At 43.9% G+C, this 18,475-nt stretch overlaps 1 protein-coding gene across 2 annotated transcripts in view; it reads right to left on the reverse strand.

The window, feature by feature from the left end:
• SERPINE2 (serpin family E member 2) overlaps positions 1-18,475 on the reverse strand; it is an 82,590-nt gene that overhangs the window by 17,557 nt on the left and 46,558 nt on the right. For both annotated transcript variants that reach the window (XM_006143297.2, XM_027769877.1), the window contains exons 2-4: positions 15,602-15,882; positions 9,435-9,662; positions 2,975-3,172 (exon numbers count right to left, since the gene is read on the reverse strand). In XM_006143297.2, coding sequence (XP_006143359.1) covers positions 2,975-3,172; positions 9,435-9,662; positions 15,602-15,860 — 685 coding nt within the window. In that variant the 5' untranslated portion in view covers positions 15,861-15,882. The remainder of the gene's footprint in view (positions 1-2,974; positions 3,173-9,434; positions 9,663-15,601; positions 15,883-18,475) is intronic.

Here is an 18,475-nt window from a genome sequence, read left to right on the forward strand (position 1 = left end):
AAACAAAAAAACAAAAAAAAAAACATTACCAGGGCCAGCTGGTGGCATGGTGGTTAAAGTGGCTGGATCTCACATGGCCAACTGTGAAATTCTAGTCATGGACCCCACAGGTTGAGAAATACCCTACGCGCATGTGCATGTATGCCCAAAATTCTGGAAGGAGGGAGACAAGAAAGAGATTGTAGCATGACCATTCCCCTTGAGGGGTGCTTTCTCTCTCACTTGCTCTCTCTCTCTCTCTCTCTGGTTTTAAGTACATGCATGCACCCTCTCTGACAAATTAAAAACAAAAATCATGGGGCCAGCAGGTAGCAGGGTGGTTAAGGTGCTTAACTTGCATGTGGTTGACAATGTTTGAGTCCTGAACTCGGCAGTTTGAAAATCACACCAGGTCCATGTGTGTGTGCCCAAAATCCCAAGAGGAGAATGGAGGATAGGAGAATGCAGAGTGGCTATCCCCACTGGGAGGTGATTTCTCACTTTCCCTCTCTCTGTCTCTCTATGGTGAGCACATGCACTTTATGGCCAAAATCAAATACATAAAAATAAAAACCAAAACCAAACAAATGAACAATTATCAAACTTTGGTACCTATGCTGTTGTGATAGGGTTTAGACCCACTTACAGACAGATAGGGTAAAGGTCTCAATAACACCACAAAAAGGTCCTTACTAACACCACAATAAATAGGGATATTGAGCACACAGACAGGGTAAAGACCTAATCTGGAGTTTAAGTGTCTAAGTTTTCATAGTCAAAGCTGGCTGCATTGAAACGCAAAGCGAGTACAGCTGAGGGCTGCAGTTCGTATTCAGTAACTATATTCTCACCAGAAGTACAGGACACTGACGGTCTGCTGACCCCACAGAGAATAGGGTCATAAATCACTCAGACGGCCATGGAGCCATTTTCGAAAGCCCACTGCCTTATCAGAAAGCCAGCCCACTGCTCAGACTGCTAGATAAAAACGCCTCTCCTCCATCCCCTCTTCAGCAACCTTTTTAGGCCCTCTTCCTCTACGCTGGAAACCTTTTCTCCTTGTCTAATAAATTCCACATTCTTCTCCTCTCTTTACAACCCCAACCCTTCTTCATCTCTAATTCTCCGTAAGCATAGGACAAGAACTGACATGGGTATTGGGTCTGATCACCCAGCACTCCCACCTCACTGAAGTAATATTCTGGAGATTCGACATTAAAAAAAAATTCAAACTCCAGTAAAGAATATTAATTTATTTGAAATCCTACCACTCTAAACATTTTTACTGAATATCCTCCAAGTCCTATGGAGTATTTTCAACAGGGGAACTTCAGCTAGCATCGGACACCAGCTAGTATCAGAGGCAAAGCTACAGGGGACTCTAAAGGGAAACTTCATAAACTTTGTGGAAAGTGGCATAGCTTCTGTGGCACAGTTGGCAGATCCTCTGTGGAGCTGGAAGCCACATGCTGACAGTGGTTGAGTCCCCAGCTTGGTTGGCCTGTAAAAAGAGTTTATGCTTGTGTGGTACAGTCCTAGCGGGCTGGAGGGTGGGAGGGATCATGGCATGATAGAGACTTATGGTTCTGTCTATTGTGCACAGGCTCTATCACGAAAAAAATATTGTGGAAAATGGAATTATAATATGAATTTATGTTTGTAAAAAGGTTTTGAAATCCATGAATATTTTTTCTTAATACTCATTTTCCACAAACTTTTTGAAAACCCCTTATATGCAGGGACTTAAAAAAGCTTGTGGAAGAACAGAATTAAAGTACAAGTTTATTATAGTACTAAGGAAAAAAAATGAAATCCAGGCAGTTGCTTCATGATATGCATTTTTCATGAACTTGTGAAGACCTCACTTGTAGATGTGACTCAACGAGATTAACTAGCTTCTGCTGTTCTACAACTTGTTCTCTGAAATCAGCCGTGCATTGTAAAATCTTTCTATTTATGCAAATTTAAATCTATGAACAGTCTTTTTTTTTTTTTTTTTTTGCTAGAGAGTAGGGGTTGTCACTAGAGGGAGAAAGCATCCCCCAGGGGCCATGGCCACACCGCACTCCTTTCTCCTTCATCTTGCTTTCCTTTTGAGATTGTGGCACACATGCCCACGTGCTGAAGCATGTTTTTCAAGCTGCCAGGTCTGGGATTTGAATCATGTGATCTGCATATGGGATCCAGCTTAATCCCTTAACTACCAGGTCACTGGCTGCCCCGCCCCCTCCTTTTCCAGATTAATTTCACATTTCACATAAAGCCCCATCAAGATGTACAGAGTGTACATATTTTTTCCCACAGAGAACCTTGCATTTTTTTTTGTCTGTTAAATGTTTCTTCCATTTGGACCTCATATCCACCCATTTTCATTTTTAATTTGGTAATATAAGATCACGTAATGCTTTTTTTTTTTTTTTTTGGTTTCGTTTTTTAGTTTTACTATAGGGCATGTGCACTCTGCAGGGAGGGGGTGGGGTAGGTGGGCTGTAATTCCTTTTGGTCTATTCTCTTCCCAGGATTTTTGGGCACGCATGGACATGCACCTAGAATGTTTTTCAAGGAGCTGGGTCCAGGAATCGAACTATGCAGTCAGTTATGTGAGATTCAGCCATCTTGGCCATCATGCCACTGGCTGGCCCAATAACGCTTTTTTATGTTTAATATCCACTTATACTTCTTATTTCATGTATTGTCCTTCTCTTTCCCCAAGAGGAGAAAGAGACAGACACCCCCAACAGGGTCTCCATGCAGGACCCACCCCAGCCTCTGATATGAGGATCATGGAATGCAACACGCTAAGGGTATACAGGGAAGTCTTGGGGTGTGAATCTGGGACCACGCCATGTGGGTCCAGTCGTGTTGCTACTGTGCCACCAGCTGGCTCTTTCCACTTAAAAAAAAAATCAGATTAGCTCTTGAATTAAGTTAAGGTACTCAAAAGCCTTTCTGCCACTGGCACATTCCAGATCAAGCCCATGAAGTGTGAACTTACCGCACCGGAACACGGAAAGCTGGGCTAACATCGGCACTTGGTAGGATTTCCCGTCAGCTGCCATGAATGTGCGTTTCTTTGTGTTCTCAGGTTGAAATCGTGATTTCCACAAACCCTTAAAATACACTGCATTGACAAGGACCAGTTTGGTGAGCACACCATTGATGAGATCCGGGGACAGCAGGTTGTCTATCATACCTGTGAAGCCCAAGAACAAACAAGGGGAAAACCTTAGGATTGGCGACCAGTTTGAGGGTGAATGGCAGCTATTGGTCAGCTAAAGTGAAAAATCAAAGGGATGTTAAAGAATTTTTGAAAGAAAGTTTTTAAAGCACATTATCCTACTTTCTATTTTTCTCACTAAAAATTACTACTAAAAACAAGTTTAAGGGACCATCGGATGATGTAATGGTTACATTGCTGAACTCCCATGTAGTCAACCACGGTTCAAGTCTCAGATCCGGAGACTTAAAACTCAAGCCAGGTGCGTGTGAATGCATGCCCAAGATCCCAAGAATCCCAAGAAGAGAATGGAGGAGAAGGGACTGCAGTATGTCCACTCCCAATTTTTCCCTTTTTGTCTCTGATGCCCTATAGCAAAAATTTCTCAAAACAAACGAATACAAGTTAAACATCTGAGAACTCAAAGATGTTAAAGATCCCCTAATTAGGAGTTATCAAACATTTCATCAAGAAATTCTTTCATTATTAATTCCCAGTTTACTTCATGTTTTAGAATATTTTATTCATTCAAATAAGCTATCCTTAACAATTAATGTCCCTGTTTTTGCTAATAACTGACATGTGTGACTGTCAGTGAGAGTTTTGGGGCAACACAAGATACATAGCTTTTGTTTTGTTTGAATCATTGGGTTGACTGACTCTCAGTCAAAAAATAAACACTTCAGTCCGTACAGTGTTACCAAGGGTGAATGTTTAATTTCTTTTAAGATTTTAGAAATGTTAAGAATTAGTTTGGAACTCCTGGCTATCACAAAGCTTCATAATAACTAAAGAACTGAACCCAAAAATTGGTGTCTATATTTCTGGGTCAGGCTAGATGCTATCGAGCTAGGTGCTAATGTTAGAGAGATAAGAAGAAATGGGGTCCACCTTAGAAGAACTCCTAATTTCCAAGAAGAATGCTCTTCCTGAGATGCCGTGTTGGAAATGAAGGAGCAAACCCAACTCTTCCTGTTTCCGGGTGATCACACAGATCTTCCTAAGTGCTACCTGTGGTTGAAGATTTGGGTTTTCATTTAGGTTCTCTCCACTTGGTCTTTGAGGATTCGGGTTTGTAAATATTTGTGTGCTTTTTAAAATAGGGATCACCAATGCTAAAAGCTATTAAAAATTAGTTTGCTGCATTTTTTTAGTCCAACTATGGACATATACATTAATGCATAATGTAAATGCAAATTAAATGAGGAGAGTAAAACCAATGGCTTCTAAAGAAGCCAAAATGTCTAATTCAGTAGAGAGAGCTTTAAGCCTTTCAACTGAAGCTCCAGAGGATTCTAGTGTATAAAACCAATGTTTAAATAAGTCATAGTAAATAAGCACACTGTGAAGTTCCTGGGACCCACAGTGCACTGTTTCATCATCTCTTGTTATTTCCACAAGGGGGCACCAAAGTCACCTCAAGTCTGGTCCTGGAATGAACATGCATAAGCTATAAATAGACATTATTCATTTCGGTACAAGGCTGGCTTCTACAACCAGACTCTGTCCTGTGGGAAAGAAGTTCGAACTTTATGCTCTCCCCGAAGCAAGCTCATTAGAATTGGTTCTCTGACAGTGAGTGTTCTTGCTTCCGCTGGGAACATCATCTGGTCTAATCTCCACTTGCCTTTAAGACAAAGCTCACACAGGTTCCTTCTAACCATAAACTTCCTCTGATCCTCCTCCTCACCTCCCAGAGGTGCCTCTTCTCTCGGTTTCTGTAAAGCCCAATGCTTAGCACCACCGTGACACCTGCAATATTTATTCTAGCCAGCATTTATGTGGCAGTCCTCTCAACTGAACAGTAGAACCGCATGAGAACAAGTACCCGTCATTCCTTCTTTTCTCACTCCACACACTATGTTCAGCACACAGACAGAGCTCAGTAAATGCCTGGAGAAATCTCCTTAGATCTTTTTTATTTTTTCAGAGATAAATAATGCCTTTGAGTGCCACTGGTAAGAACTAAGATATACTAAGAGGGTGTGCAGAAATAAAGAGAAAAAGGAAAGATCAAGAGGTAAGAAATATAGAGTGGCAAAGAGGCAGATGGGGACCTGTCATTGATAACTGCCCCAAGTGTGCATCAATCACCCATCCATCTGTGGCTCCCTTCCTACCTTGCACCAGGTGGTAACCGTTTTCTTTTCTTTTTTTTTTTTTTAGGTGTTTGCCATAGGGCACGTGCATTTGCTGGAGAGAGATATTAAGGGGGAAATTGAGAAATCACCCCCAGGGTCATGGTCAAACCAAAATCCCTCCTCCTCCATTCTCTTCCTGGGATTTTGGGCACACACGTACATGTGCCCAGTGTGATTTTCAAGCTGCCAGGTCTAGGACTTGAACCATGGTCGGCCATGTGGGAATCCAGTGCCTTAACCACTATGCCATCTCCTGGCCCTTAGGTAGTACTTTCTTTCATCTTTTTTTTTTTTTTTTTGAGAGACTTTTGCTATAGCGCACATGCACACACTGGAGAGACAGAAAATGAGAAATCAACCCCCAGGGGGTTGGCCATGCTGCAATCCCTTTTCCTCCATTGCGATTTTTTCCTCTTGGGATTTGGGGCATGCATGCACATGTGCCCAGCGTGAGTTTTAAGTCACCAGGCCCAGGGCTTGAACCACAGTAGACTACATGGGGGTCCAGTGACATAACTGCTACACCATCTGTTGGTTCCCAGGTGGTACATTCTTAAGAAAACAAAAATGTACTCTGCTCTACAAGATCTTTGAATAGAGAGAGGTGGAAGCTGACATAAATGACTCCAAAGAGTCTAAAGCTGTAATTTCAACAAATACCTGGAAGTGGAAGTACTTAAGGAATTATGATGGTAAACGAGAGGAATCTGATCTGTCACTGAGGTCTAGAATAGATGGGGTCCACCTTGCACTTGCTGAACATTTACTAGGTGTCAGGCACTAGGCACTCTGCTAAGTGCTTTTTATGTATTGTTCATATCCTCACCCTCACCACAGTCCTAATGTAATCATTATTCTAATAGGTATCACTTTTTTTTGGGGGGGGAGAGGTTTTTGCTATAGGGTGCATGTGCTTGCCAGAAAGATAGAAACAGAGAGACAGAAAGCGAGAAATCATCCCCCCAGGGGGTATGGCCAAGCCACAATCACTTCTCCCTTCTCCTCTCGGGATCTTGGGCATGCATGCACACGCGCCCAGCATGAGTTTAAACCACCAGGTCCAGGACTCGAACTGTGATTGACTACATGGGAGTCCAGCAACATAGCTGTTACATAAACTGCTGGTCCCAGTAGGTATCACTATTATGTCTCCATTTTACAGATAAGGATGCTGAAGCACAGGGAGGTTAAGTTCCTCACCTACAGTTGCACAGCTAGTCATATGTGGTAGAACTGAGATCAAACTCAGATCTTGTACTTTTCACTATGATGTCATTCATGTAACAGTGAAAAATGAGTCAGCATACATTAGAGAAAGTGCGGGGAAGCAGACCAGGCAGCAGGAAGTGTGGGGGTCTGTGACAGAGAGAGGACATAAGGGAACTGTATAGAGGCCAGCATAGCTGGAATACCCTGTACAGAGAAACAGACCTTTAGAGAGATCTGCAGGTCAGCCCCAACCCTAGGACCTCGCAAAAGGCCTTTGGGTTTGGCTATCTTTCTTTTATTCTTTCTTTTTTTTTTTTTTGGAGAGGTTTTTGCTATAGGGTGCATGCACTCACCAGAAAGACAGGGAGAGACAGAGAGAAAGAAAGCGAGAAACCACCCCCCAGGGGGATGGCCATGCCGCAATCCCTTTCCCTCCTTTTTCCTCTCAGGTCCTGGGCATGTACGCACATGCGCCATTGTGAGTTTAGGCCACCGGGTCGGGGACTTGAACTGCAGTTGACTACATGAGAGTCCAGCGACATAGTCATTACGCTAACTGCTGGTCCTCGCTTTCTACAGGGAGAGAATTAACATAACTGGACAAGCTTGTTGACCTTGACAGGTGGAACTGCTGGGTCCTTCTGAGCTCTATTATGTAGTCAAGCAGCTCTTAGTAGGGCAGTTCACCCTGAGGAGGCTATTTAGAACTTTGTGGGGGCAGTTATGGTTGAGTTGGCTGTGACCAGATTTGTTCCATGTCCCTCAAGGCTCAAAACAACCCCAAACAGTGAAGTGTCTTGGTTCTTGCATGACTTTCAAATGCCCCATTGGATATTTGTGTTGGTGAGAAGCCTGTTTATAAATATTTGAGCCCAGAACGTCTTTTCTGCATGTAAACACAAAGTTTTGTTTTGTTTTGTTTTGCTGCCTTTTAATTTGCCAGGAATGTGACTACCCTGCAAATCACCTGGAGCCTGCAGTTTGTATTGTTCGGAAATTGATCAAGAGTTTTGCACCGTTTTAGAAAGAACTGCAACAGCCCCAGAGTGACACAGCTTGTGTCTTGGTGTCACCAGTATGACTCTCCTACCTAGCTATGCTTCTGCAGCTGTCAATTTATAGTTATTCTAAGGATCTGACTGTGTTATTATGTATGTGGGTGGACTTGTATCCAAGGGGTTTACCTATGGAACTAAATATACACATTTTTTTCCGTTTCCCTTGTGTTACAGTTTGGCATTGTATTAATGTTTAAAACAATACGTGTATGTGCATTAATCATGTGATCGATAAATTTCATTTTAGAATACTAAAGAGAATATTAAAAATACTTGTTTGGAAGAAAAGCCTTGGGTCTGAGAGGGCTGAAAAGCACTGCTCAAGACTCTTGCTCTCCCCTCCTGGCATATTCAGGTGCCTTAAAACCACTGAGTGGTGTGCTAATGTGGTTTAATATTACCATTCTGTCAGTGAAGAAGCTGGCTGAGAGGGCTCAAAAGCATGCCATGGTATCCAGCCACAAAATCAGGACAAGAACCAGGCTGGGTGCATTGTTTCTGACCCCCTTTCTCAGGCCCAGACTCCAGGAGCTCAGAAATACCTGGGATGGGTATCTGAACACCTTTGTCTTTGCTGGTTTCATGACTGTTTTTTGATTTCAGGAAGAGAGCCCAGATGGGAGGGTCCAAGCCTTGTTGAGAAGAGATGGCAAACACCAAAGCCTGTGTCATCCACTCTGGGGATTCCTTGTCTCTTCACCATTTCCTCCAATGGTTCTCCAACCTTCACAAATGCATGGATGGTGATGGGTGGTGGAGATAGAGCGAGAGCTGCTAGGGCCTCCCTCAGAGATTCTGAGTCAGTAGGCTGGGGTGTGGGGATCTGGATTAGTCTGGGATGTGTGTAGGTTCCCTAGGAACCACTGAGACCAGACCATCCCCAGACTTTAGCTTTTTTTTTTTTTTTTCTTTCTCCCTATTGAGTCTCTTTTGCTTCTGCTCCTGTGAGTACCTCTCCTATTAAAAAAAGGCTCCCAATCTTGTATTTCCAGCTGTAATGTTCCCCTGGCTTCCCCTGAATGTTTCCATCTCAACTGCCAATTTGCAAATTAACAAGTTTAAAACAATAACATTTCCTCCATGTAGTGGGTGAAGTGTCACACCTTACGGGATGTGGAAAGTGCTACAACGGAAGGGTTCATAGAAGGCATAATCACACGTCAACCATTATTGAAGTCTTGGGGATGGCAGAAACAAGAGGCTGGGAAGGCAAAGAGAAATCTATCCTGAAGGATGGGAAGGACATTTTCTACAAAAGGAACTTCAGATGGAAAGGCAGAAAGGCTGAACAGGAAACCTTCAAAAGACACCAGAGCCTGTGGGTAAAGGCCCCTGGATGTGAGATATGACAGGGAAAGGAGACAGTCAGAGGGGCTTGCTCTGCTGCACTGTCTGAATGACAGGGAGAGCAATCTTTTTTTTTTCTTTAAAGAATTATTTTAATTTAACCATAGAAGAACAGAGAGAAAGAGAGAAAGAGAGAGATTGAGAGAGAGAGAGAGAGAAAGCAAGCAAGTCACCAGGTCCAGGACTCAAACCGTGGTTGGCCATGTGTGAGTGCAGTGTCCTTAACCACTATACCACCTGCCACCCCCCAGGGAGAACAATCTTAAAGTAGCATCATGTGTGGGACCACACAAAGGAATGAGGAAGGTGGGCTGAGTTCTGGGGCCTGCTGAGAAAGAGAGGAGAAACCAGAGTCTGGCTGGGTTCATGGCTTTTCTCAATGGAAGGGCCACTGGATCTGCTGACACCAGGTAGAATCTTGGAGCCTAACTCACACTTTCATTCACAAAGTATAACATCACACAAAATACTGTGGCCGCTCACCCCTAGTTTCATTTTTCACCCACTCATTGACGGAATTGCAGGCGGAGGCTGGATCCTCAAAGTCCAAGTTCCGGACTTCACACTGAAACACATCTTTGTTCCGCGTAACAAAAGGCACTTCCATTTTAAAGCCGTTCTTAACAAACACCGCATTAGCCACTGTCACGATGTCTTTATTTTTTTTTGAGACGATGGCCTTGTTGATCTTCTTCAACACTTTTCCAGCTCCTAAAGGAGAAATCCGAAAATACAGCAATATTTCCATAAGAATTTAAAAAGCTGTTTTTAATTTTAAAAACATCTTTTGTATTATAGCAATAGGAACAGTAGAAACAAGATACGTTTGAGTTTCAATGATGTCTTCTGGGCTCCTGGTGACCTATTTATTTTTAAAAATTATTTTTTAAACATTCTCATTAAAAAAAAATATTCAATCACTATACATCATTTGGCTTGTGAAGAGAATTTACCTAACATAAAATACTTCTGAGACCGGTTCAGTGACCTATTTCTTTAAAAAATGGGGGAGGGAGTAGAGTGAAAATACAGTGTATCTATTAGAGCTCTTGAAAACCAATAGCTGGGCTGTCTCTGAGGTCCAGTGGTTAAGATAGCTGGGTCCCAGGACCAGTAGATGGTGCAATATGGCTACAGAGCTAGACGCTCATGTGGCTGATGTGGTTCGAGTCCCGGACCCAGAACTCGAAACTCATGCTGGGTGCATGTGTGTGTGTGTGTGCCCAAAATCCCAAGAGGAGAATGGAGGAGAAGGGACTGCAGCGTGACCATCACCCTGGGGGGTGATTTCTTGGTGTCTCTTTGTCTCTCTCTGTCTCTTCAGCGATTGTTCATGTCTCATAGCAAAAATTTTCCAAAAAAAAAAAGATGGCTGGAACCCACATGGCCAACTGCGTGGTTCAAGTTCCAGACTCAGTGGCTTGAGAAACACACTGGGCACATGCACTTGTGTTACTAAAAAATCCCTAAAAGAGGAAAAAATGGAAGAGAAGGGACCATGGCATGACTATACCCATGTGGGGGTTGCTTTTTCCTCTACCTCATTTCCTGTTTCTTTCTGGCCAGCACATAAGCCCTCTAGCAAAAAATTAAGAAAAAAACCCGAAACAACAACAAAAAAACCCACTGCACTTTGCATCCAAACAGGCATATTCAAGTGCTCTTGACAGACATCAGCCCTGTGCAGATCTTGTCCTGGCAGCCCTCCTGGGCACCAGGTCAACATGAAGGTTGTCACGCTCCTCAAGTCTGCCGTTGCAGGGGAACAAATGAAGAGACCCTCTGACTCATTCTCTCGCTCCTCTAACAACCTTAAGCACTATTTCCTTTCCTGCCAAAGGTTTCGCAATGTGATATCTTTTTTTCTTTTCATTTTGGAAAAAAATGAATACAATAAGCATTAGAAGGACTATAAATAATTGCCAGGTGTCACCATCCAGAACGGTGTGATTTTTACCTGGTATCAAGCTCAAAAAGTAAGGAGATTAATTCTATGGCAACGTAAGCTTTATTTTACACGAGCCATTCATACATGCTCCATTTAGTTTTAGAGCATGAAAAAGCAGAAAATAAGTAGTAAGGATGAAATGTGTTTCTAGAGAGAGCTCAAATTACAGATCCTTCTTAATCGCTTGGGGTCTTTAAAAATGACACTGTCCTAAAACATCCTGCTAGTGTCACCTTGACAGTCTCCTGAAGAGCCAACTTGTCCCTCTGCATCTACCTCAGACATTGTTTTTTAGAAAAGGTTTTTACTATAGGGTGCATGCACTCACCAGAAAGACAGAGAGAGACAGAGAGACAGAAAGCGAGAAATCACCCTCCAGGGGGATGGCCACACCGCAATCCCTTCTCCTCTATTCTCCTCTCAGGATCTTGGGTACACACGCACACGTGCTGGTGTAAGTTTAAGCCACCAGGTCTAGGACTTGAACCGCAGTGGACTACATGGGAGTCCAGGGACATAGCCATTACACCAAGTGCTGGTCCCATACCTTCAACATTTTAAGTAAGCCAGGGCAGTGTCCTCACTGTCCACAGAGAGGACTGTACAGGGCTTCACAGGTACATGGCCTCAGTCCTCTTATGAACACCCCTTACAACAATCTGTGGGGTAGGCCCATTTTATAAGTAAAGGCACGGTGGGTGTCAGGGGAGGAAGGACCCTACTGAGGCCAAGTGCCAGTACCTGTCCCTTGTCCACACTGCCTCTTCCCTAAGCCCTGACATCTCCTGAGAAAGGTCAGGGCAGATCTTCCTCTGCGGTTTTGCCTCTTCAGTGAAAACACCTTTATTCTGAGTTCTCTAAGCCCCAACTATGACACCCGGATGAGTTTGTTATGCAAAGTGAAGTCCCATTCTATAACAGGATTACTAGAGGTTTGTAGGGACATATTTATGAAGGGGACCTGACTGAGGTGTGGGGACACGCTCTGAGCAAACACTACTTGTTTCTTTGGGCTTTGGCAAAACTTTGCAACTTGTCCTATTCTTAACCCTCGCTGTAGGCAGAGCAAAGGGTGGAAATTGCTAGGGGTGTTTCAACAGACACATTTAATGGAATTCAGAAAACATCTTAACCCCAATTAGTAAAGTCTAATCCCTACTCTGTATCTGTAAGATTCTTTAGTTTTTTTCTAGGCGTGGTGGTGCCTACCTTATGGAGAAATTTTTTAACCTTATGTTTTTCACATTTTTAGCTAGGCTTTTCTATTAAAAAAGAAGATAATGGGATTTTTCCTTAATGGGATTATTACCAAGGGATACACTTGGCCCAGTATGTTTAAGCCCTTATAAATTTATTACCTGCTTATTGTCTATAACACATCAATATATCGATGGAATGTCATAAAATATACATATGTCGTGTCGTCTTGTACTATAAATAAAGATGCCCAGTTTGTCTGAATGGCACAAGTTGCGTGGGCTACCTAGGCTCAGGCTGCCTGTGTTCACTATTACTCTGTCTCTCTGTCTCATTCTTTCCAATTCCCCGGTCCTCTCAAAATAAAGGGCTTCCTCTTCCTCTTTCTCTTCCTCACCATCAGCCCTCTGATTACAATTAAGCTAAAGCGAAGCCCGAGGGCAAATGCCGACAGAGATTCTGGAGGAAGAAGGGATAAAGGGGTGGAGGTGCAGATGCTGATGCAGTGGAAAACATGATCCTCTCCCCCTTTTTATTTGCCAGAGGGTATGTGGGCTTACTGGACAGAGAGAGGCAGAGAGCCGGAAAGGGAGAAATCATCCCCCAGGGAAGATGGCCAGTCCCTTCTCCATTCTCCTCTTGGGATTCTGGGCACACATGCACTTGTGCCCAACATGATTTTCAAGGTGCCATGTTTGGGACTTGAACCATGGTCAGTCATGTGAGAGTTCAGCGCCTGCTGGACCCCAAAACACAACACTTTGTGATGCTGAGAGACACTGGAAGATTCTGTTTGCTTCCAGAGACTTCCCTAAGTACACTGTGCGCACACGTGCCTGTGATCTGGGGTGGATTGTGGCACCACGACCCTGTTGAGGGTACTTGTCTCTCACTCACACATGGAAGAAATAAACAAAGAAACAAATAAGCTCAAAAAAAAAAAAAAATCTAGGCCCAAACCTAGGCAGCTTCATTTGTTAAAAGAAAAACCAAAAATGGGAACCAGTAGTTAGCATAATGGCTATGTAGCTGGACTCCCATGTAGTCGACCGTGGTTCGTGTCCTGGACCCGGTGGCTTAAAACTCATGCCGGGCGCGTGTGCGTGCATGCCCAAGATCCCGAGAGGAGAATGGAGGAGAAGGGATTGCGGCGTGACCATCCCCCCTGGGGGGTGATTTCTCGCTTTCTGTCTCTATGTCTCTCTCTGTCTGGCGAGCGCATGCGCCCTATAGCAAAAATCTCTCGGAAAAAAAAAAAAAGAAAAACCAACAATCAAACGTGTGTGGGGGGGATGTTTAATGGCTAATAGGCCAACTTTGTCAAAATTTTAGAAATAACAAGTTACAACTCAGAATTAAAACAAACAACAAAAACCCACTTGCTATTTTAGAATGACGTTAGCCAGTAGGACCTGGATCACACTAGGAAAGGCCATAAATTTTTGCGGCGATTCACCAAGTTATAAATCACCAAGAGTTTTCTGAACTTCCAAGCGGGGGGTGGAACAGCATGCTCCAAGTAGTGAGTCCTTCCATGCTTCCAACAGGTGAACGAACTGCAAACACCCGCAGAAGTTCGATGCTGTGTCAACACAGCAGGGCCTCAGGCGTTTGGAGCTGGAAGCCTTGGGGGCTGCGCAGAGAATGGAGTCAGAGGAGGCTGAGGGAGAGGGTGCCTAAGGATACAAATCCCTCCTTTCTCATCTTACTCCCCTTACTGAAGACACCAGCGCAGTCAAGGCTCTTTAGTGGCTAGCAGGGGTGGAAGAATACGGATGGGAAAATGCCCTCGTTTCCCAAGGAGCTAATTAGACTTAGATACGAAGTATGACTTTTTTTTTTTGGAGAGATTTTCACTGTAGGGCACGTGCGCTCGCCAGACAGAGAGAGACATAGAGACAGAAAGCGAGAAATCACCCCCCAGGGGGGATGGTCACGCCGCAATCCCTTCTCCTCCATTCTCCTCTCGGGATCTTGGGCATGCACGCACACGCGCCCGGCATGAGTTTTAAGCCACCGGGTCCGGGACACGAACCGCGGTCGACTACGTGGGAGTCCAGCGACATAGCCATTACGCCAACTGCTGGTTCCCCGAAGTATGATTTGATCAAGGTCACGGTGCATGTGAGTGGCAAAGAAGGGCTCAGAAGCGAGTCAGGTCACCTGTGGACTGCACAGCAGAGAAGGCAGACTCTGGGTGAGAACCCCTGAGCTACATCAAAACAACTGTGCCAGAGGTACGGACCTGCATGGTGAGCCAGGTCATTAAGAACAGGTTTTTCTTACAACCAAACTAATCTTTTTATAGTTGAGCTTTACTTTTAAAAGTTTTAAGTAAGATTTTTAGCTATTTTTTTAAGAGAGAGGTGTTTTTTTTTTGTTTTTTTTTTTTTGCTATAGGGTACATACATTTGCCAGAGAGACAGAGACAAAGGGAGAAATGATCCCTACCCTGGGGGAATGGCCAGGCTGCAATCCCCTTTCCTCCATTTTCCCCTTTGGATTTTGGGCACACACATGCGCAAGTACGCACACACGCGCACACACACACACACACGCACACACACACGCACACACACACGCGCACACACACACACAGGCACACACACACGCACACACGCACACACACGCACACACACGCACACACACACGCACACACACACACACAGGCACACACACACGCGCACACACATACACACACACGCACACACACACGCACACGCACACACACACACGCACATACACACACACACACACACACACACATCAGGTGTATTTTAAGCCACCAGGTCTGGGACTCAAACCACATTTGGTCACTTGGGGGTTCACTGCCTTAACCACATTGCCACCTGCTGGCCTCAACATTCTGAAGTAATTGCAGATTTACAAGAAGCTGCAGAACTACATTTAGGGAGGTCCCATGTGCTTTCACCCACTGTTCTCCAATGGCACCATCACTGTATCAAGAATTGCTATTGGTATAGTTCACAGAGCTCATTCTGATTTCCTTCACTTTATATACACTTGTGTGTGTGTGTGTGTGTGTGTGTGTGTCTGTGTGTCTGTGTGGTTCTGTGTGCAATTTCATCACCCATGTGGATTCATGTGACCACCACAAGACACTGAACCGTTCCATCCCATAGGGCTTCTTGTGCTGCCTTCCACAGATGCCCTGTCCTTCTCCCCAACTCACTGTCACAGATATGCTCACAACCACAATGCATTTTAGCCCCAGACACCATGGAGGAGGGGAGACGGTTAGTTTTCCTTTTAGAGAAAGGAAGACTGAAGCACTGAGAGGTCAATGACTGACCCCGAGCCTCACAGCTACAGGGCAGAGTCCAGCGTCCAGGTCTAACTCCTACCACCTTAGTTTTACCTTTTGAAGACACTGGTCCCAAGCCCAAGCTCAGGCCAGTCAACCCCTTCCTAGCTCCTCTGCTTCTCAGGGCTGTCCTTGAAGACCCACATCAGCCCAGCCAGCAAACGTGGAGAGCATACGCACTGTTCACGCCGTATCGCATCACCATGCTGAGCTGCTTCTTCGTCCTGCCGTCTGCACCCAACTGCAGCATTCCCAAGACCGAAGCAATCCCATGGGGGGAAATGACGATGTTGTCATGAGGCCGTGATTTGACGATCTGATTGAAAACCTGGATCCCTGTATTGGAGCCTAGTTCCTCGAGAGATAGAGGATTGAACTGGGAGAAGACGGACGGCAAAGTCACGGTGGCCAAAAGGACGAAGGGAAGATGCCAGTTCATGGTTCCTTCCAGCAAGGATGACCTGAAAAATCAGATTAGAACATTTAATTTAGGGGCACTGCAGGGAGACATCTACATCTGAGGTGCTCTGTTCATTTCAGGGATACCCTTCTTCCAACCTTACCTCTCCAGGCCGTAGCGAGAAAGGTAGGAGCAAAAAACATTTTTTCCCTTGCTTTTCAAAATTCTCTCTTTTGCGGGAACCAGCAGTTAGCATAATGGCTATGTCGCTGGACTCCCACGTAGTCGACCGCGGTTCGTGTTCCGGACCCGGTGGCTTAAAAAACTCACGCCGGGCGCGTGTGCGTGCGTGCCCAAGATCCCGAGAGGAGAATGGAGGAGAAGGGATTGCGGCGTGACCATCCCCCCTGGGGGGTGATTTCTCGCTTTCTGTCTCTATGTCTCTCTCTGTCTGTCTGGCGAGCGCACGCGCCCTACAGTGAAAATCTCTCCAAAAAAAAAAAAAAATTCTCTCTTTTGCTAATTCTTTACTCTCCTCTCCCCACATAGGACAGGGGCATTGTGGGGAGACATCTACATCCAAGGTCCTTTGCTCATTTTTATTTTTTGTCTTTTGTTTTCATTGTTTCTTTTTTTCCCTTTCTGTTCTTTATTTTTTTTTCTGATTTATATTTTCTTATTCTTCTACCTTACTTTCTTGTTTTCTGCTCAGCTTCCTCCCAGCAAGTGTATAGAGAGGTACAGGTGCATAGTAGCCAAACCTCTCAATTTTGCTTAGCTCAGAAAACCTCACCCCTTCACTGAGCCAGTGGCAAAAGGTAGATAACTCTTTTGCATAAATCTGACCTCAGAACTCCTACTGTGGAGGATGGCAAAACATAGTAGGAGAGAGAAACTGGCACAGAAGTCCCTCACACTAAAGGGAAATACAAGCTTATGGTGGCAGAAACCATCTCCAACAAATTAGCCAAAAGTGAATACATCACCAAATGACCAAAAACTGGGGGAGAGCCTGTACTATGAGAAAACCTAGTGATATGTATCCAACAAGGAACACCCTAATTTGTCTCCAAGTATGGAAAAAGCAGAGAAAATGAGTGAAATGTCAGAAAAGGAATTCAGAATATTTATGGCAACAAAACTCTATGAGATGGGAGATAAAAGAGACACCGAACTCTGAGAGATGAGGAAATCCTTTCACAACTTGAACGAGAAGATAGTCAATATAAAGAGGAATCAAACAGAACTTCTAGAGTTGAAGTCTGTAAGGCAGGAGATCAAAACCTCTTTTTAAAGTATTAAAAGCAGATTAGATCATTCAGAAGATAGAATCTCAGATGTAGAAGACAAAAACCTCTGATTTAGGAAAAAAAAAATCACCAAAATGAATGAAAAATAACCCCCCAAAATGAGAATAATATTTTCTAAACAGCAAATCATAGCCAGATTGGCCAAAAATCACATATAAAGAAAATACTCTAAAAATGGCAAGAGAGAAATGCCAAATTACTTTCAAAGGTTACCCCACTAGGCTGACATTGGACCTCTCAATAGAAACAATGAAAGCCACGGAAGAATGAGAAGATATAGTCAAAGTGTTAAAAGAAAAGCAATTTCAACCAATATTACTAAATCAGCAAGATTATCCATCAAATGGGAAGAAAAGATAAAAACATTCTCAGAAAAACAAAACCTGAAAGAATTAATCAGCGATAGACCATTTCTTCAAAACATTCTTGGGACAGGACCAGCAGTTAGCGTAATGGTTATGTCACTGAACTCCCATGGAGCCTACCGCGGTTCGAGTCCCGGACCCAGTGGCTTAAACTCATGCCAGGTATGTGTTCATGCATGCCCAAGATCCCGAGATGAGAACGTAGGAGAAAGGATTGCAGCATGGCCATCCCCCCTGGGGGGTGACTTCTCGCTTTCTGTCTCTGTCTTTTTGGTGAGCGCACACGTCCTATAGCAAAAACAACAACAACAACAACAACAACAAAAAACCTCGCCAACAACAGCAACAAAAAGATATTCTGGGGACCAGCAGTTGGTGTAATGGCTATGTCGCTGGAATCCCATGTAGTTGACCACGGTTTGAGTCCCAGACTCAATGGCTTAAACGCACGCCAGGTGCATGTGTGTGAATGCCCAAGATCCTGAGAGGAGAATGGAGGAGAAGGGATTGTGGCATGGCCATCCCCCTTGGGGGATGATTTCTCGCTTTCTGTCTCTCTGTCTTACTGGCAAGCAAACGAGCCCTATAACAAAAACCTCTAAAAAAAAAAAAAAGATATTCTGAAGGAAGCACTACACCAGGAAAACTAAAGAGAGACCAACAGATATAAGAGAACAGAAAACCACCAAGAGAATCCAACATAAATGAATGAAAACTCCATGTTAGAGTCATGTATTCGCTTTCTTTGGGGAGTCTAAATTTGATTCTTTAATGTTTAAGTGTCTCTCTGATTATGCTATTTTTATATACTACAAAAGCTATTTTGACTCAAATGAAAAAATGTATTTGTGCCAATGTTCAAATCTTTTCATGTTTTCAAAAAGAAATATTTTGGAATAAATTTTAGAAAAATTTTTAGGTTAAATCTGCTGCTTTTCTTTTTAAAATGTATTTACATGTATTTCTGCTAAAAAGAAAA

The sequence above is a fragment of the Tupaia chinensis genome, unplaced genomic scaffold (assembly GCF_000334495.1).
Source record: "Tupaia chinensis unplaced genomic scaffold, TupChi_1.0 Scaffold000095_1, whole genome shotgun sequence".
In the NCBI taxonomy this organism is placed as follows: Eukaryota; Metazoa; Chordata; class Mammalia; order Scandentia; family Tupaiidae; genus Tupaia; species Tupaia belangeri.